This window comes from Mucor mucedo (genome assembly GCF_025094135.1).
Source record: "Mucor mucedo strain NRRL 3635 chromosome Unknown EV154scaffold_19, whole genome shotgun sequence".
In the NCBI taxonomy this organism is placed as follows: domain Eukaryota; kingdom Fungi; phylum Mucoromycota; class Mucoromycetes; order Mucorales; family Mucoraceae; genus Mucor; species Mucor mucedo.
The window spans coordinates 360169-379609 of record NW_026252303.1 but is presented as its reverse complement, the minus strand read 5'-3'; the positions used below and the strand labels follow the sequence as shown (position 1 = coordinate 379609).

Genomic DNA, 19441 nt, shown 5'->3' with positions numbered 1-19441 from the left:
ATAAATCACATAAAAAAAAGTCAGTATACATAATAATAAAACCCTTAAAAAAATTGTCGATTGTGAAGGCACGTGAATTGTTTGCATTTTGGATTCGAACTGATCTTTGCCACTTACTTAACTATCACTTGAGCATGGTATATTTATAAATGTTGTACAGCATCCATAGAATACTCTTCGTATTGCAAAAACCTCAGATAAATCAAGATGAAATTGATGAGATAAGTATGAATAAGGATTTGGCCTTCACTTTGGCAAACTTGGTTTATTGTCAGACTTTTGGACAGCAGAGAATCAGCTGGAAACAAGAGTACTGATATCGTAGGGATGACAGAAACGTCAGGGTATAAAACAAATAGATTCAGTAGTAATATGACATTTAAACCTTATAAACAATTGTTGTCACTATCAAGTATGTCTCTCACCGTTTCTGCTCCTTTGCAAAAAGGGCAAAATTTGCTTAATTTTTAGACCCTTTCCCATTTGCCTGAACATTTTTGATTTTGTTAAGGAATAATTTTAAAAGTACGAATGTTGTATTTAATCCGTACTCGGCAATGATTTGTTGTACTCGTTTTTTCTCATGCTCTTTACACATTTGCTTATAATTTCTTTTTTCATAATAACAGACGTGGTCACCGCAATAAAAAATCAACCTAAGCTGTGCTTGCGCTATCGTGAAAATGACGTATTTTTAAATACCTCTCCTGCCTATTCAGCTGTTGATTTTTCTGCTGCCTTATTCCCAGATCCTTCCGTTATCTCTGGTCTAAGCAAAAATGTTGTTGACGAGCCAACCAAAGCAGCTGTACTGAAAAAAACTAGTATAGCCATCGACGAGCAACTTAGTACTTTAACAATGCAAAAAGATGAACAAGATGAACCCAAGCCTTTAGTGTCTTTTGAGGAATGGCAAAAAAAGGCTTTGCAAGAAAAACGAAAAGGATCGTCGACATAAACGCAAATCAGCAGAAGAAGGCACAACGGGCGGTTTGAAGAGACAACAGATGGTAGATAGCATCGATGGAGGGTTCTCTGATGATTTCGGATCAATGTTTGAAGAACTGATTGGCGGGGTTGTTGGAAAAGAAAAAAAACCTAATGTCTATGACGAGGGAGAATATATCGCACCCAGTAAAGCAGGAGAAAGAAACACGAATAAGAAAATTCAACAAATGGCTGGGGTCAGAATGAAATCATTAAAAGAAAGATTCAACTACGCGTCAACAGATTGTGCAGCAACGGTCAGGAAGGCAAATAAACAGGCAAAAGGCGCACAGTCTATCTTGTACGAGTCAAAAGATCAATATTTACTAAATAAATGTGCGGCCGATAAATTCGTGATCATCAATCTTTGTGAACAAATTGTTGTTGATACAATCGTTATGGCTAATTTTGAATTTTTCTCAAGTACGTTCAAAGATTTTCGTGTATATGCATCATCAAAGTACCCTACGAAGGATTGGAGATTATTAGGTCAATGGCAGGCTAGAAACACTAGGGATTTGCAGGTTAAAAAAAAAGAAGGCAATGAATCAATCACGGCCAACAATTGATTAAAAAAAAAAATCTTTAGGTTTTTAAAGTCCCTGACAGTGGATTTGTGGAATATATGAAAATCGAATTCCTTACTCATTATGGGCACGAATACTACTGTCCGTTGAGCTTGGTCAGAGTTCATGGAATGTCAATGATGGAATATTATACAACAGTAGAAAGTCAGGGTGACAATCCGATTGTAGAGAATGAGCACCTTTGGCCAGCAGAAGTTCGTGAACAACTTATTCAACCTCAATACGACGTAACAAACACCTCTGAATCTTTCCCGATAAAAAATGATATTGATGAAGAGGATATTAAGCCTGTAATACCGCCTATAAATTACAATGCCCTCGTTGATTCTGCAGTTGTTCCTACCGCAGATATGAGCGATATAGTATATGATACAGAGGTTATAATCACAGATCAAGAAGATGCTTCGAATGAAAGTAACATTTCAGAAACAGACTCTATTACGGAAAGCCATTCGACAACAACAAATTCTGATTCACTGGTAGACCAAAATGTATCCCACTTGGCTCTATCATCATCATCATCGTCCGTAGCTTCAATTACTTTATCCTCAAACAGTACAAAAAATCCGTCGGATGCATCTGAAGAGGGTGAAAATGAGACTGATAAATCTATGACAACCTCATCCTTAACGAAATCAGACACTACCATCTCAGCAACACGTATAAATATTACCACTGCTGCAGATAGTATCATTTCATTTTCAGATGCAGCACATACTACTTTTCTGCCAAGTACCGGTATGACATCAGAAGAGAGCAGGTCTACTCATTTATCACACCCAAAGACGACTGCCAATAACTACCCAAAGGAGGGAAGCACCCAAGAATCGATTTACAAGACGATAATGAAAAGATTGACAGTATTAGAAGGCAATATGACACTATCTTTACGCTATCTTGATGATCAAAATAAAAATTTAAATGGAGTCCTTAAGGACATGGAAAAAAAACATCAAGAACAGTTAATTCAGCTTATTGGGCACTTAAATGAAACCGCGAGTTATAGAATTGATAGCATGGTATAGTACAATTCGAATGTGTAAAGATACCCTATTAATTAAACTTCTTCTTATAGAAACGTCGTTACGAGCAATGGTATGAGGATTTGAAGGATCAAACAGACAGTGATATGAGAGAAATGACTACAAAGATTAACATATTAGCGGATCAGGTAAATTGAGTCTCGAATTTGAATGGAAACCTAAAATCTAAGGTTATTGTTTTTCTATAGCTATCCTTTGAAAGGAGAGTTTCCGTGTCCCAACTGGTAATAATGATTACACTTTTTGTATTCATGGCTCTATCAAGAGGTACTTTCAGTACACTTTCTCCTGTCATGGCGGCGCAGCAAGAAGAAAGAAAACGAAGGGAGTCTATAGATCAATCTTCAGCTCTTTCTAAAGAAGCGATGAACACATTGCTTAATAGGCCACCCTCAAATTCAGTAGTGCAGAAAATTACGGAGCCACCAAAAAAGCCTACCAATCCTCGAAGACACAGTGATAACCTCTATCATATTATGGGAGAAAGTGAGATACATAAAGATGATACCCCACCCAAGATCATACCTGGACAATATGATTCATTGGGAATAGAACTGCAAAACGAAGTGTTACAGCGAAAGTTGGGAGACATCTTATTACAACAGCAATCGCAGCAGGATCAAGATGTGCCTATGTTAAAGAGAACTTCCAGGAAAGCAAGTCTAGAAAATTTGAGACAGAAGGATGATACTATTGTAAAAAATCGCAAAAGATCAAGCACAAGCCCGTCCGCAATAGAATAACAACCACTAAAAATAAAAGTTGATGGGTATCGTTTTTTAATTCAAAGTTGTTGTAAGTTGAAGCATCCTTAACAAATTAACGCTTATGTTTAATTTTTGAGATACAGTAATTTACTGCTCTTATACTTGTTTATCGCACTACTCAACGCCAAGAGAATGATATGTTTTGTCACTTTAAAGCAGTTACATCTGCCAATATTTGTCCATTTAAGCTTATTGTACATACATCAAAATAAATTGAAGTCAGATCCTGAAGAATAAGCCGTGATACATATTGGTTATGTTGTGCCTAATTGTAATAAAGTGATAAGACTTTAAAATTTCACAAGCATATGTTTTGTAGTTCTTGTAACAAAAAAATAATATAAATGTAATGACATATGTGATTTTTTGTGCTTTAAATTTTATGGAGCTGGTCTTAATAGCTTATCTCAATTCGGTGGACTTTGGTCTTGTATTATTTGTGCTTATAATTGTTGCGGCAACAGTTTTGGCAGCAAATCTTCCGGGGACTCCTTTTATACCCATTCGCCAAATTTGGACCGACAAGCTATCATTGGCCTTCCACAGATTAAAGCATATCTCATGCTGACCACAGCTATTATGAGGGCGAGTGGATCGGACACATTTTATTTGTTGTAAAAAGCATTTATTTTTGCTTAATGTATTACAATTCTAATGCTCGGTGTCACATCCGATGTTACTGAAAGCGATAGTAAATAAAATCAAATATGGAATGGCACTTTATATAGTGGTTCACACTACTTGTGATACTTTATCGTGTATAGTGAGCAGACAGTCTTTCATATAATTCCACAATTAAACTCTGGCACCTTTGATATTTCATATTGTCAGATGCACCAATGCCACATCAATTTGTTTGTGCAAAGATAATCAGTAAGGCCTTTATTTCTTAATAGCTGTATCAACTATTTGATAACCTATTTGGAATAAACATTTTATTATAACTGGACCCTATCCTTTCCCATTCTAAACGGGACCATTAACAAAAATCCTTATATATACTTTTACGTTGCTTCTGGATTAATTACAGCGAATGAAAGTAAACCCAGTCTATCACAAAAGTTTTACAAAACAATTATAGGAAGCCAAATATGATTAGGTAATTATATTCCTCAATTCTCGAGGTTGTTGCATTATTATGTTACATAATTTATTTACAGTTTTAGTGAATATTGTTACCAAAAGTTTGATTCCATTTCAATAACTCATTAATGTCTTTTTCCCAGCCCGCCCCATCACTTATATGCGTTACACACGGGATTGGGTATTTTGACATGCGTACCTATTTGAGTTTAGATTAGGTTATGCGATAAGAATCCTATTAATAAGTCTACCTTGACGTATTCTCCCTTATGCAACATAAATATCTCTTGGCCATCGATAGATACTTCGATTTGACTTCGGCTTTTCTCGCCAATCTACAAGTGCACATTGAGTCAAAAGCGATCACTTTTAGTCTTTCATTTTCCTGTACCTTTAACTCAATATTTGAACTGGGTGGCAATAGAACGGTTCTAAATGATAGCGATCTAGGGCAAATTGGGGTCAATACCATACTTTGAACACTCGGATGAACAATAGGACCCCCTGCGGATAAAGAATAAGCTGTGGATCCAGTCGGGGTGGAAACAATTAAACCGTCTGCGACACATTCTGTCAAATACTGTTCATCGACAAAACAATCTATTGTAGTCAAATGAGGATATCTACCACGATGCAATGTCACTTCGTTCATGACTTGTCTATCATCCACCTCGACGCCATCAACTTCTATTCTTTTACCATTATGCTGATGTAACGAACAAAATAACCTCATTCTCATCATCAATCCGACTTTTCCTGCAATCATATCATTTATGACGTGTTGATGTCTTTCAAATTCTACATTATTCGGATTAATTTGTGTAAGATCAAAATAACTTCAACGCCTTACTGTATGACATTAAAAAGCATAGTGTACCCAGAGAGAAACTTACGACTGGTGGTGCAGCTTTGGGGAATAGAGACGAAAGATGAAGCATAGTTCCATCTCCACCAAGGGTGATTGCGAAATCTACTGTGCGTGTATAATCATCCTTTTGACCTAAATTGAATTTAATAAACACAATGCATAATAATTATTAGATGTATTACTTTTTTCAATGACGTGGACGAAAGGTAACTCTTTCTGAAACTGTTCCGCTACCTCAGGCTCAACAATGATATTCATTTCTGGCTGGGATTTATGTAACCAACTAATTTGAACGATCAATATCTGATGACAATTCATTTAATTGATTATACTTACTTTGCAAGTTCAATAAGTGCCTTTTCTGTCTTAATATCATTGGGTTTTTTGACAATCAATACATTATTTGGCTTCTTACTCCACTGTAAATCATACATGCCACTAATCGTATATTGCTTCAGCACATGAAAACTATCTTTCGGAATAACCATCCTTACCCATATGTACTTCCGGGGACTTGCAATATATCATTTGGTCTTTTTGATTTGATCAAGTCTGTTTTGTTGTGGTAAGAGTCTTGAAGTAAACAAAAAGAAGCATGTTAGTCAGAAGACAAGATCAAAGCCATCGTCATTACCATCGCGATCCCTTGATAGCTGAAGTCCTACTTTATTTGGCAGCGTAGTTGTTTTTCGTAACAAACCCGTGTTGTACAACATTTTCGTCATAAAAAAAGCCCCAGTTTTACCATGGAGTAATGAAGAGTACTGATTTAAGATAAAGCGCATATTAGACAACGTAAAAAGGAAGCGATCAAGAAGAAGAAAAAAGTGAGAGTAAAATGTACAAGTTTATTTTCAACCAGTCAAATGCTTATGACTCAATAAAACATCAAAAAAAAAAGGGATCTCCGAAAACTATCGACGTTTGGTATCTCGCGTGTCTTCGTCACTTAAATATTTTCTCTTTTCTGCTTGTATCGGTGGTTTAGCAATTCGACTAGCAACCTTTGCCGCAGTAGCCATAGCTTGAGCCATAGCAGAATTTTGCTGTTGTGATAATTCTGGTTGTTGCGTAGGGACAAAGTTAAGTGAAGTTCTATTTTGTTGTGCCGCCACTTTCTCTTCAGCTTGCTTCTTTTGTGTTTCTAAAATACCGTCTATATACAATTCTTTTGAAAATCCATTGGGATCAAAATCGTTCTTATCAAAGTTACTGCCAAATTCATCCACTTCTACAAAGTCTACTAGACGAGCATAAATTCGTGGGTTTCTGAACGCCTTGTTGTGTTGGAGATGGTTGTTCAATCTATGACCAGATGCCCTCAACGAAAGGAAGTGCGCTATTCTTTCCTTTAAGCGATATTAGTCTCTCCGAAGTTTCTTTTAATTAGGATGCCCACTTACTGCTCTGTCAGGATCACAAGGTGCAGCTGGTTCATCAGGTATACCCCAATTATCAACTCCTTCTATAGGTTTTGGTGCCAATGCTGCCATTAATCTTCTGTGATGTTCGTTCATGCTTTCATTGACTATGGGTGCTTTTACGATGCTAGGAATGGCCGCTGCAATGGCTGCTGATAATTTATTAGGAAGTGCCGACGTATGTTCTTTAGCTTTATATGTTGTTATGTCTTTGGGTGGTGGTTTTCTTTCGACGTTCTTTTTGAGCTATAAACAGGATGTCAGTGAACTGTCGAAATCGTTGTATAAAATCATATGCTTACAATTTCGTAAACTAAGAAGGGAATAGATTAATACCACAGGAACTTTATTTCTGCTTCATTAAGTCACCTTGTTCATCGCCAGAAGATGAATCTTCGTCATCAGAGTAATTGACAAGACCGGCTAAAGATCCCATGCTTGTTCAAATCAAATAAGAAAATGGGGAAAAAAAAGGGAAGACGGTTTTAATTCGTTTTAAAACATTGTCTGAGAGAAATTTTGGCGCGTGAGACATACCGGGAGATAGTCACCCGGCTAAAAATCAGTTGTCTACCGGATAAATTGAGTCTAGCGACAGCATAAGGGATTACAAAATTGAAACTTATAAATGGTATGTGGGTTAACAAAAGAAAACTAATACTAAAGTTCGAGTTTCATCAACAAAACAATGTAAGGTCAATCATGTTGAGGGGACATAAAACTTTCTAAATTTTCCATGTTACTCCTCGCCGGTCTTGCTACCTTGCTCTTCTTTTGCATTAAAAAAGCCATTGAAGATAATTTATGTATGCTTTTGCAGCAAACACTAAATTAGACAATTCATACAGTCAGCATATGCATATTTCAGCAAGACAATATGGCGTTAACTTAATAAGTACCTTAAACTTCGTAAGGCGCCTGAAGCAAAAATTCATGATACCCACATAGTTAATGTCACGATGATATAGAACCGATGAAGCCATTTGTGTATATAAAGCTTGTGACAGCAATTATCCTTACAAGTATTTGGCATTTTGATCCTGTAGGTGTGATATGGCTGGCTGGCTGGTCTTGACCGGGATTGATGTACATAAGTGATATAAAAAAATACGTTTGAAAAAATTACGGGGGTCCAGACATTTTCCAGCCAAATTTTATCAACTACTGAAATTGTTCTCTCATGTTATTTTCTTGGGGACGCTAAAACTTGGCTTTCAAGTAATTTTACAAAGAACAACGACATTTCTGAATTCCTTAGCGGGCAAGTACTTGCCAAATCAATTAAAGCTAGCCGAATTTGAGTACGTAAGAACGATCGATCCTTTGGCAGAAAGGAAAATAAAGCGTCTAAAGTTTGGGCTTTAAAGATGCAATCTTCCAAATATTTGTCAAGTTGTTTAAATACTCATAAAAATGTTTTGTAATATATTTTTGTATTGAAAGTACCAAACCATTTTACAGACTCCCAATTGTATCGACAATCACTAGCATTTACAAATGAATTGAAGAATGATATATCCAGCCATATGCTCGCTCGATTTATAATGACAGTTCCTTCTGACTTTGCTGAACAAAGTGGTAACACTCGATCCTTCGCATCCTTCCCACCTGTACATAATGCACGTCGCCGAATCAAGGCCTGAATGCCGTAGTTTTGTAATAGCTTTAGGATTATGCGCTATAAAAGAACGAATTTTTATTATCTGTAGATGTCACGTATAATCGTCGGCGCAATTTCTAAAAGAAGAATTCCGGATTTTTGCTGCCGTGAATTATGTCCTTGGTCTTGAGGACATTGCTGTAATTGGATCGTATTACTCTCTTGATTTCAGTCAACAAGCAAAAAAAAAACAAAGGCATTCTTTCAAAACTCTTTTACATCGAAAGATAATATACGTATGATGTGTTCATAATGGGGAAAACACCAAGGGAATTTATACTAAATACTCGTATGATAAGGATAGCTATCAAATTGGTCAAGAACATTATAATGGATATGATTAATTATTTATCCATGCTCTGATTCTACGCTAATCTATTCACACCCGTGGAGTAGTTCGGTGTGTACGGACATCGTAGATAGACTGCAAATATTTTATCACGATCAACCAGGATTACAAAAATCCTAACACAACAGACTTTATTTAACAAAAGCGGATGGGGCTTTTGTACAAAAAAGAATGCTAAAAAGCAGTTTACTCCTTCCTAGACTCGGTGTACATTCCATGTTTGTACTGTGTTTGCCTCCATTTATCCAAGTGATCTTTTGAGATCAGACGTCTTCATTTGACATCACACAAGAAAATGATTGTACGTTCAAAAATTGAAAGGCAGTGCTATATCCTGATGCATTACAGAGACCACACCTTGACTTAGGTGACATAGGCTACACTTTTCAATAGTTAGAAATGTATATGTCGGCCAACTTGGATTGGGAAACGCATAAACTCGAGGCTAACGTGTCATAAATTGATATGTCTGGTTGGCTAATAAGGAACCACTGTTGTAGTTGCAAAATACACAAAACCACCTTGGTTGTTAAAGATGGGCCACGACATTTAAAAGATTAGGGTTGGGATGCAGTGGCCACGAATTTCGTTTTTTCATTGTCGTGTTTATTTTTGGTACTAACACTCAGAAGAACAACAAACTGTCCCTGTATAACAAGCGTCAATGAATATGTAAATAAGACAATAAAAAATAAGCCTTCAACATTAACAATGTAAGGTACGTGCCCAACGTTTTGCAGAAATGTATGTTGCATAGTACAACTATGTTTCAGCCGATATTAATGCTGTTACTGTTGAAAGTTCCAAGTGTGCCCAATGTTTCAATAAAGTGAATGACATTGACAACGTTGTCGCTCTTTCACCATGCAGCCGTCTTGCATAACGTAGGTTCAATGACTTCTAATAAAATGTTGCCCTTCTGAAAATCAGAAATGTTTTTGAGCGTTAGCTGAGACAGCCAAAATGTCAGTCAAGTCAAATGTCCAATCACTCTAAACAAGACACGTATTCCATTCAAGTGCAGTAGTGTTTGCTTATGGTCAGAATCAAAATTGTACCATCATGGGAATAACCAGAGAAAAAAAATATTGGTTTGAAAAACATGAAAATCACACTTACCTTGGGCTGCAGCTAAAAATTACTAAGTGACTGCTAATTTTCAAATGTTCAACATATGCATTATAGAGCTTCAAGATGCCATAAAAAACGATACAACACTCGTAATTGAGCAAAATAAAAAAGGTTTAAATATGAAAAATATATCTTATAAATGTATTTATATTTATTAACAAAAGTGAATTAAACTTTTAGAGAAGAAACTGCTAAAAAAGCAATTTACTTCTTACCAGCCTTGACAGCGGCCTTGGTGACCTTACCGGCCTTCTCAACCTTCTCAACAGACTTGATAACACCAACAGCAACGGTTTGACGCATATCACGGACAGCGAAACGACCGAGGGGAGGGTAATCAGTATAGGCTTCGACACACATAGGCTTGGAAGGAATCATCTTGACAATAGCGGAATCACCAGACTTGACGAACTATTTAAATGAAAAACGGTTAGAATCATGTTGTTTATACTGTTATCGTTAGACAAACCTTAGGGGCATCTTCCATCTTCTTACCAGAACGACGATCAATCTTCTCGACGAGTTCAGAGAACTTACAAGCAATATGAGCGGTGTGACAATCGAGGACGGGAGAGTAACCGTTGGAGATTTGACCGGGATGGTTCAAGATAATAACTTGAGCGAGGAAAGAACCGGCTTCCTTGGCGGGGTCGTTCTTGGAATCGGAACAGACGTTACCACGACGGATATCCTTGACGGAAACGTTCTTGACGTTGAAACCAACGTTATCTCCGGGAAGACCTTCAGTCAAAGTTTCGTGATGCATTTCAACGGACTTGACTTCAGTGGTGACAGCAGCAGGGGCGAAGTTAACGACCATACCAGCCTTGATAGTACCGGTCTCGACACGACCAACGGGCACTGTACCAATACCACCAATCTTGTAAACATCTTGGAGGGGAAGACGGAGAGGCTTGTCGGAAGGACGGCTAGGGGGATCAATAGCATCAATAGCTTCAAGAAGAGTCTTACCAGTCTTGGAACCAGCCTTGGTCTCCTTGTTCCATCCCTTGAACCAACCCATGTTGACAGATTCCTCCAACATGTTATCACCGTGCCATCCGGAAATGGGAACGAAAGGAACAGACTTGGGGTTGAAACCAATCTTCTTGATGAAAGAAGAGACTTCCTTGACAATTTCGTTGTAACGGGCTTCGGACCACTTGGTGGTATCCATCTTGTTAATAGCAACAATCAATTGACGGACACCCAAGGTGAAGGCAAGAAGGGCGTGCTCACGGGTTTGACCATCCTTGGAGATACCAGCTTCGAACTCACCAGTACCACCGGCAATAATAAGAATAGCACAATCAGCTTGAGAGGTACCAGTAATCATGTTCTTGATGAAATCACGATGACCGGGAGCATCAATAACAGTGACGTTATACTTGGGGGTCTCGAACTTCCAGAGAGCAATATCAATGGTGATACCACGCTCACGTTCAGCCTTAAGCTTATCGAGGACCCAGGCGTACTTGAAAGAACCCTTACCGAGTTCAGCAGCTTCCTTCTCGAACTTCTCGATGGTACGCTTATCGATACCACCACACTTGTAAATCAAGTGACCAGTAGTAGTAGATTTACCCTAAAAATTGATAATATTGTAAGTTAAATTTTTCTAAATAAGGTGTTCCTTTCTCCAAAGGGAGAACAAAACATTTTCTTCACAAATACTTACAGAATCGACGTGGCCAATAACGACGACGTTAACGTGAGTCTTCTCTTTACCCATTGCTATGAGAAAGAATAATGTTAATATTTCATATCATTGACCTGTTTCAAACTATATACGCACTTATTTAACTAGAATATTGATAAAAGAAAAAAAACAATAGTTTTTCGAATTTTCTCGCATTTAAATAAGATAAAATTTTTTTGTCGCGCAGCTTCAAAGCCACCTTAAACAAAGTCACGAAAGATGTTTTGATTGGGTACCTATCCGAAATGGAAAACAGCAAAACAAATCTTACAGTGGCTTGTATCCAATTTTTCATCGTACACACTTCATAAAAGGGTAGACTCGGCTTTGATCATTCGATAAATAAGTTTCTACCACTATTCATGATGAAAAATCTTGACGTAAACACGCTATATTTTTTTCATTTTTTTCAAAAAAAAATTACACATTTGTCCCACAAAACCTAACACCGAAAAGCGGGTACCTAAACTTGTCTGGTTGGTACCGTTTGGTTTCACGTAAATTAATTGGTCTGCATGCGACACAGAAAAAAAACAATGCAGTTAAAAAGAAAATTCTTTTTGTTGTGCTAACTATTCTGAGTAACTTGAAAAAAAAATTTATTACAAAATGGATCTGTGTCCATTTTAAAGAGAAAAAATTAGTATTATATAATGCTGTACAAAATGGGGATAGGGAATATGAGATATGAAGCGAATTTAGTATGTATAGTAATTAAGGTTGCTCTTCTTCTTTCGGTTCTCGTTTTAAGCTTCTAGCGTAGAATGCTTGGTCGTCTTGCTCGACTGTTTCAAGGGTTTTTTTCAAGTAAGTCTGGATTTCTTCCACTTCCAATAATTTATAAGAAATTTGGAATTGATCAATTTCGTTTAATATCCGCGTAATTTTGACATACTTATCAAAATTGATAAGTGTATGCCCTCCTGGGGAGTTACGTCTATCAGCATTGCCATCATCAATAAAAGTCATATCGGTCAAATATACACCCAAAAATGGAAGACATGGGGCCACTGTAGTCTTTAAACGCTGTCTGTATTCTCCAAAGTTACGCTGTGAATCTGTTGCGCGGTAAATAGGTTCCCACATCGTTTTGTATTTTACCGATACATATTCCCAGGTTTTTTTTAATCTAATAATACTAGTTGAATCCAAGGCTGATCGTATTGCCATTAAAGTGTTGTAGTTATTCAGTTGGAGACAAGCCTAAATTAAAATATTAGAATTTGCGAGAGACCCTCTAACCGTATATACTTTACATCACCAACTTTGATCCAGTATTTCAATACTTGTGCACGTTTCTTTGGGTCTGCCTCGTTTAGAATACTATCCGACACCCAACTTGTGATTTGAGTGCTTGTCTGAATCATGGCTTTAACATGAATGGCTTGGCTTGTACCGACTTTCTTTTTGAATTCCTGTCCAATCATCTCATTGGGTCGAATACGACAAAATAAGGTATTTTCCATAATTGTAATCTGACGTGCAAGTTCGATAGGGTCGATATCATTGACATGAATAGCTGCGAGGCTGGAGTGACTAGCTGCTTTTCTTAAAGTATTTCTTAGGGATTTACCCATAATCGAGGCAGGGAATTTTTCTTCCCCGTGGTGATCATCAAACATCGTCAAGTTGGAAAATATGTTACTATTTGTTGATATGGATGCTGACAACTGCAGGTTGGACAAACTTGATTTTTGCATAGTAGCCCGAGTCTCGTTGTAAGAATGTTTACGACCCGTACAACTTAAACCCTTCGAGGCAAACTATGACGATCTGATTAATATTTCTAGCTTTACTTTTCTCGGAAAAAATCACTTACCGTTCTTTTAATAAGTTCGATCATGCGTTTTGCCGGACCTGGCATCACGGCGCTCATTTCCGTATTTGCAAAATTCAATAATGGGGTTTCCACCATTATGTCTTGTTTATAACTGAAGTATGTTTCAAGCCAGGTTTTGATCACATTATACACACGAAGACGAATAGGAATCAAAACTCGGTTTGTCCATAACACAAATTGATCCTCTGTGAGGTTTTTGGGGGGTGGTAAACTGAATCGACTGATCAGTAAATTAACAAAATCCGTAGGATTAGTAAAAAGTCGAAAGTTATAGAAAAATGCTCGGGTAAAGATCAAATCTATGATTCAAACAAGTGTTATTAACTTTGTACCAAATAGAAAAAGTTTCTTTTAGTTTACCTGGCGATTTTTCATGGAGAGTCAATTTTCTAACAAGTGCTTCAACAGTGGCGCCTGTAACTTCTCCTTCGGCATTAAAGATCATCTCTTGGTCTGTAAAGGTGTATTGTTTTAAAAAATCAAATTCGGGTTCCTTCTGTTTACTAATATTAGTACTATAACAATTACGTGCTATAAATCGAATAGTTTTACCTTTGTCATCGGGTGGATTACATTAGATTCTTGTTTCAAATCAAGATTAGGTTCAGTTTTTTCTGGAAAACTACCGATGGATCTCCAAGAGGACGATTTCTGGTTTAGCATCAAGGGTTCAGGGAGACTCTCCGTTGAAATCGATGTAACTAGACGTTCTAACTTTGATTTATTAATAGAAGGTCTAAGCGAGGAGACGCTGAGGCCTCGAGAGCGTCGGGATTTTAGAGGTATATCCGTATTAGGAGTGCTGAAGGGCTCAGTGTTAGGAGGAAGAGGGAATGCAGCTGAAACTGAATGCTTAATTGTTGGTAGAGGTGGCAATTGTTGATTTTGAGATATCAAACTTTGTATGTTGTTTACGGACGCAGCCCTTGCTCTAAATATATTGGGTCTAGGCGGTTCCTCTTCGACATTTCTCTTTATTTCCTTCTCGACATTTTCTGATTTATTAACCTGAGACGGGGATATTGCCGTTTTGTCTATATTGTTTTCAATTGATGCATTTTCGCTATTCGTACTAATGCTCGCTGCTGTTACAATTGCAAGTCCCTCGATAACCTGCTCTGTATCTCCTACATTTGCCTCTTCTTCGATACCAATGTCACTGCGGTATTGTTGAAGGGCATGTAAACTTGTAACCTTACGCCCTAAAATAGTCAGAGTATGTTGAGATCGACCATTTTCATGCTGCTGCTGTTGCATACTATGACGCATTATTTGGCTCCTGTTATTATCCTCCTCGGTATCCTCTGCTTGAATGCAATCTCTAACACAAGCTGCACATTCGTTGGTTGCCTGTACCACATTTTCACAACAAATGGGAAGGTAGTTTTGATCATTTTCATCTTCTTGTTGAGGCCCTGTTAAAGCCCTTACTGCTGTAACCAGATTAGTGATAGCACTATAGACAGACTCCTTGGTGAGAACCAGAGAAACTAAGCGGGGATCTTCAGGGATCATAGATATACGCCTATTATAATCAAGGTCGCCGAGATTGGAGCAAACGTGTTCTACAATGGCCAGGAATGTTCTTACTGCTTCAACTGCTTTCCTTGTAGTTTCCAACATTTCTGTAGCACGATGTCTATTGGCAAGATATTGTTCTAAAGTTATAACTAAACTCCCCATAAGTTCATCTATACTCGTTTGATGATCCAAGATGTTCTGCAAGATTTGCTCTGCATCTGTGGGCACAGATTTAATCAAGGAGTTGGTGTTGTGGCGTGTTTCCGGAATAATTTGACGCAGAAAGGTGGAGTTTGTTGATATTACGGATGAATGACCTAGGGATGAAATTGATGATCGAGGGGTATCATTGTGAAACATTGACGAGGGTCTGGTTGTATAATCACTATCGGCCAGTGAGTAAGACGATTGCCGAGTAGTTACAGCAAGTAGTTTTTCAAATGTATCCATTTCACTTAGCAATTGTGCCGCAAGATCTGATATCTGATTATCATCCTCCTCTTGTTGTTGTAGCTCTTTGCTTTTCAATACTAATCGGCTTAATGTACTTAAAAGGATTCGACGTTGTCTTGCTAACTCTGGGTACATTTTTAATAGGGGACTTTCTTTGTTCACAATATTTGCTTCGGTTAAAACTGCTTTAACAGATGAGACGACTTGAAATATGTTTAGCTGTATACATGATTGTTGATCGTTAGACGTGTATGATTTGACCAGCTCAGAAACTCTTTGTGATACATCTTCTATTGTTGACATTGTTTCGTCCTCTTCCAATATAACATTGCTTGCACCCGATCTTCTTCTGTCTTCTCTTAGTAAGGCTCTTGCCATCTCAACACGAGATTGAATTGAAAAAATCTATAATAGGATTTAATAAAAAAAAAGTAAAATTAAAACGTTTTGTGTTTACCTTTGTGTTATCATCGTCGAGTGACACGGTTGAACTGACATGGTGATTCATTTTTTGATGCCACAATTCTAATTCTTCATTTGAATAATCATCTTCAAAGTCAGCACTTTGTCGTTTTAATTCACCTATTCTACCTACATAATTGCTTGGAAACCATCCTCTAATATCACCACACTGACCATCCCACCAACCTGAATCGTCTCTGTTGAACACCTCGATAATCGAGCCTTTTTTGAAAAAAAGGCAAGTTACAGAGTCATCAGTTGACGATGAGGAAGGAAGGTAATCATGGAGTGCTTGAACGAAATGAGAGGTTAAAGTTGAAGGTGTAGCTGACAAGGGTGAAGAAGGTGGTGAAATTGAGGGTGGCGACTGGTTAATAATAGGCTGAGAAGGTAGTGTCATTTAGGATTTTATGATAATACATCAAGCTCGATTCTAATTTTCCACCCAAATCAATACGCGTTTTATTATGAGAGAATAAAATGTATTTATATATTTTTAACGATTTTTAAGTAAAAAGATGTAATAACGAAAAGAGAAAAAGAAGAAATAAAGCCAGGTAAAACTATATTATTTATATTTAGCTTCTTCCTTTTTGTATTCTTTTAACAAGGAGAAAATAGTAATATTTTTGTGTAACGAAAAAAAAAAGCTCAACGCAAGCCTGTCAACTATTTTCACTCCTAAATCTAGACTCCTTTTATGATAAACACATAAAGGGGTGAAAATTAATTTCCTTTATTTTATCCACTAAATATACGAAGTATAAGATATAATGTAGACCCAAAAAATCGAATTGCAGCTAACCCTGCAACAGACCACAAAATAAATCCGAGGTAAGCTGTACTTCTTGCTTCAAAGGTACCGATCCAATCAAATGTTGTAGCGTTTGTTATAATAACCACAAGAACCAGGTTTGATATAATCCAGGAAAGTACTAATCTGGTACGGAAGGCTCGGTAATAATCTTCCTGTTTGGTTTTCGCATCTCGATGTTGTTTATCTGGAATAGCTTCTTTGCTTAGATCCAAACAAGCTTCTTCGTAAATTTCATTTAAATCTTTCTGTTCCGTTGGAAGTTCAACCTCAACCGTGTATTCTCCAGTTTCAGAGTCTTTTTTTTGTTTCACAACACCTAAATCTGTGGCCACTGTATTATCACCTTTCGTACCCCATGAAACATCGTGTGTGTTACAGAATGCATATACATTAAGAACATTTGTATAACTTGGTGCTAAAAAGATATATTGTAGGAAACTAGTAAACATGTGCCAAGGATCCAAAAACAATATACTCGAAACCAAGTAAAGGGCGTAGGTTGAGCATACCGAAATGATGATATTTCTAAATGTAGACTGTCCTAGCATGGTCATTATTTGATCTCCACTATCTTCAGCCACGGCTTGTATTCCAACTGCAGTTATCCAGATCGTAGCAAACATCATATATACCATCAAAAGAGCAAAGAAAACCATACTGCATGTGTAAGCAATTTTAGATCCTTGGGGTCTGTTGCCTAGAGCCATAATGAATTGAACAATGATCAGCACAACATAAATATAGTTGAGCACCGTATGAACAATATCTGCTACTTCTGCTGGAAAAGGTTTAGGCTCAAGACTATCCTCACCTAGAGCTTGAGTTAAAATGAAAAAAGTTAAATAAAAGTTGCCCTAAAAAATTATTTGCCGTCAATTTCATTGTCTAAATTTAAAGTTTAGTAAACAAACAAACATACCAGTGCGAACCATGCAAAAAACATGTTATAAGCAGTGTATATATTTTCAATCAGAAAAAATAATTTTCTCAAGAGAGAATGGTCAGATCTCCAGACTTTACGCCAATGCCAAAGGGAATAAACACCAGCAAAGAAAGAACCATTTAACCAGCGTCTCCTTTGAGATATGAACTCGTCAACCTTATCAGGTACGTCTGTTTCGCCGTAAGCACCCGATACATAATGAAGCACCCAATTCGCATTCTTTTTTGCCACCAGCTCATAACACAAAATACGATCCTCAGCAAGATACATATTTGCTGTAAAGATATCTGCATCACCGCCATGTTGTGTTTCACCCATAAAATACTTTTCGAGAGGACCATGACCCTCCGCATCATTTTGAAGGGCCCTAAATCGATAAGCAGAGAATGCTCCTGGTAAAACAGAAATATACCCAAAAACAGATTCAAGTGGTTTATCCAGAATATTCGACATTTTGTATTCAAAGTTTTGGGCCGCCACCAGCGGATTTAAAAGAGCCGTACCAAATTTTCCTGTCATTGTTCGAATCTCGCCACAAGCACCTGCAATGTTTGAATTGATATCAAAGGATTTCCATAAATGGTATAAAGATGTGTTTCCCGGTCTTGTGCCCACATCGAGTAAAATACAGACATTGGGATTTATCAAAGGACCAAAGGCTTGAAAGAACCATCTGTGCGAGTTTATCTTTTTTTGATTTTTTTCCTTGAGGCAAAATATAATTTGACATGGCACCATACCTTTGCTGGCACCTTTAAAATTCATTTTGGGATCTACGGATAATTGTGTCGTGTACTATAGGATAACAAAATTAATTAATTAATTATATGCGTAATAAGGGATCTAAGAAATATTACCTCATAAATATGTGCAGTGACAGGCTTATCCCCGACCACATTTTTAGCCACACCATCTTGATAGACGCCTAAAGTTGCAAGTAGCGATAGTGTTTTTGGATGGATCTTGTTACGTCCATCAGAAACAATGCATACTGTTACTTTCGTCCAACCTTCGGGTCCCCATGTACGAGATCTATCACGAGTGCATAAATGAGAAATGTTCTTCATGACGCCATGCATGGTGCGTGCAAATAAAACTTCGTCTTCCTATTATCACATTACTTTTAGTTTAACTCGCCTTTTATACAAAAAAAAAAATAGGTTAAGCTTACATTATACATAGTTAAAACGATAAACAATTCAGTTTCTCTACCAATCAACTGTTGGCGCAATGTATAGCCTTCGCTTGCGAAATCCTTGGGGTCGCAAGTGGCCGCAGTATATCTCATGTGCGTGAATTCTTTACCGTCTTTTATTGGTACGCTTGAAATATATCTTGTTGGTACAGGACAATCAAGAACCAGGTTACCTCGAGTCAGTTTAACTTGTCTTACTGCTAATTTGTAAGTAAGTGTTTACCCGATAGCATACATTTGCATAGACTTACTGGTTTTATAACGACGAGGTTGGCGTCTGGGTGCTCCAGTAAAATACGTCGGTGTTGCATTCTCGATTTGCTCGCTATATACCTCTGGTTTGACAGGTTCATCATTGGCAATCTCAGGATACGGCATTGGCATAGCATTGCTGTTTAAAAGAGGTTGGTTATCATAGATTGGCATCGGTGGTTCGTGAGCCTCTACAGTGTACGAGTGTTCTAGAGGGTATGGATCAGAAAAGGGTGACTGAAAAGGCCTACGTTCGACAAAGTTGCTGTTATTTAATGGATATTCCTCAAATTCTTCTTGGTGATTATGCGATGGGGGATGAGGTGGACCTGTAGGAGGATACATATTATTTATGTAAAGAAA

The 19441-nt window shown here is 37.4% G+C and overlaps 8 protein-coding genes across 8 annotated transcripts; 2 read left to right on the top strand and 6 right to left on the bottom strand.

Annotated features, from left to right (window-relative positions):
• The first annotated feature begins 579 nt into the window (after nucleotides 1–579).
• EV154DRAFT_109880 (UNC-like C-terminal-domain-containing protein) lies at nucleotides 580–2794 on the top strand. The gene is made up of 3 exons (XM_051593897.1): nucleotides 580–1511; nucleotides 1577–2593; nucleotides 2650–2794. The coding sequence occupies exons 1-3, from the start codon at nucleotides 1008–1010 to the stop codon at nucleotides 2752–2754; spliced, it is 1626 nt and encodes a 541-aa protein (XP_051460637.1). The 5' UTR covers nucleotides 580–1007; the 3' UTR covers nucleotides 2755–2794.
• Nucleotides 2795–3547: 753 nt separating this feature from the next.
• EV154DRAFT_109896 (uncharacterized protein) lies at nucleotides 3548–3984 on the top strand. Its single transcript, XM_051593898.1, has one exon. It carries the CDS (start codon nucleotides 3734–3736, stop codon nucleotides 3950–3952), a length of 219 nt encoding a protein of 72 aa, XP_051460636.1. The 5' UTR covers nucleotides 3548–3733; the 3' UTR covers nucleotides 3953–3984.
• A 730-nt stretch (nucleotides 3985–4714) lies between these two features.
• On the bottom strand, nucleotides 4715–5769 carry EV154DRAFT_415503 (ATP-NAD kinase-like domain-containing protein; the record flags this gene model as incomplete). The annotated part of the gene is made up of 4 exons (XM_051595670.1): nucleotides 4715–5265; nucleotides 5318–5467; nucleotides 5518–5618; nucleotides 5672–5769. 4 exons carry the CDS (start codon nucleotides 5767–5769, stop codon nucleotides 4715–4717), a joined length of 900 nt encoding a protein of 299 aa, XP_051460635.1.
• Nucleotides 5770–5928: 159 nt separating this feature from the next.
• EV154DRAFT_499679 (HCNGP-like protein-domain-containing protein) lies at nucleotides 5929–7218 on the bottom strand. The gene is made up of 3 exons (XM_051600503.1): nucleotides 7059–7218; nucleotides 6739–7002; nucleotides 5929–6684 (listed from the first exon to the last, which is right to left on the bottom strand). Exons 2-3 carry the CDS (start codon nucleotides 6850–6852, stop codon nucleotides 6250–6252), a joined length of 549 nt encoding a protein of 182 aa, XP_051460634.1. The 5' UTR covers nucleotides 6853–7002; nucleotides 7059–7218; the 3' UTR covers nucleotides 5929–6249.
• Nucleotides 7219–8161: 943 nt separating this feature from the next.
• On the bottom strand, nucleotides 8162–8742 carry EV154DRAFT_478728 (uncharacterized protein; the record flags this gene model as incomplete). Its single annotated transcript, XM_051598203.1, has 2 exons — nucleotides 8162–8434; nucleotides 8653–8742. The coding sequence occupies 2 exons, from the start codon at nucleotides 8740–8742 to the stop codon at nucleotides 8162–8164; spliced, it is 363 nt and encodes a 120-aa protein (XP_051460633.1).
• Nucleotides 8743–10026: 1284 nt separating this feature from the next.
• Nucleotides 10027–11714, bottom strand: EV154DRAFT_542564 (translation elongation factor EF-1 alpha). Its single transcript, XM_051604527.1, has 4 exons — nucleotides 11692–11714; nucleotides 11575–11630; nucleotides 10366–11481; nucleotides 10027–10307 (listed from the first exon to the last, which is right to left on the bottom strand). The coding sequence occupies exons 2-4, from the start codon at nucleotides 11626–11628 to the stop codon at nucleotides 10101–10103; spliced, it is 1377 nt and encodes a 458-aa protein (XP_051460632.1). The 5' UTR covers nucleotides 11629–11630; nucleotides 11692–11714; the 3' UTR covers nucleotides 10027–10100.
• A 595-nt stretch (nucleotides 11715–12309) lies between these two features.
• Nucleotides 12310–16271, bottom strand: EV154DRAFT_415695 (ras guanine nucleotide exchange factor domain-containing protein; the record flags this gene model as incomplete). The annotated part of the gene is made up of 8 exons (XM_051595688.1): nucleotides 12310–12798; nucleotides 12852–13307; nucleotides 13415–13620; nucleotides 13796–13931; nucleotides 14138–14274; nucleotides 14596–15273; nucleotides 15343–15721; nucleotides 15894–16271. The coding sequence occupies 8 exons, from the start codon at nucleotides 16269–16271 to the stop codon at nucleotides 12310–12312; spliced, it is 2859 nt and encodes a 952-aa protein (XP_051460631.1).
• A 341-nt stretch (nucleotides 16272–16612) lies between these two features.
• On the bottom strand, nucleotides 16613–19423 carry EV154DRAFT_542562 (chitin synthase 1; the record flags this gene model as incomplete). The annotated part of the gene is made up of 5 exons (XM_051604526.1): nucleotides 16613–17542; nucleotides 17608–18426; nucleotides 18489–18737; nucleotides 18803–19023; nucleotides 19078–19423. The coding sequence occupies 5 exons, from the start codon at nucleotides 19421–19423 to the stop codon at nucleotides 16613–16615; spliced, it is 2565 nt and encodes an 854-aa protein (XP_051460630.1).
• Nucleotides 19424–19441: the final 18 nt, after the last annotated feature.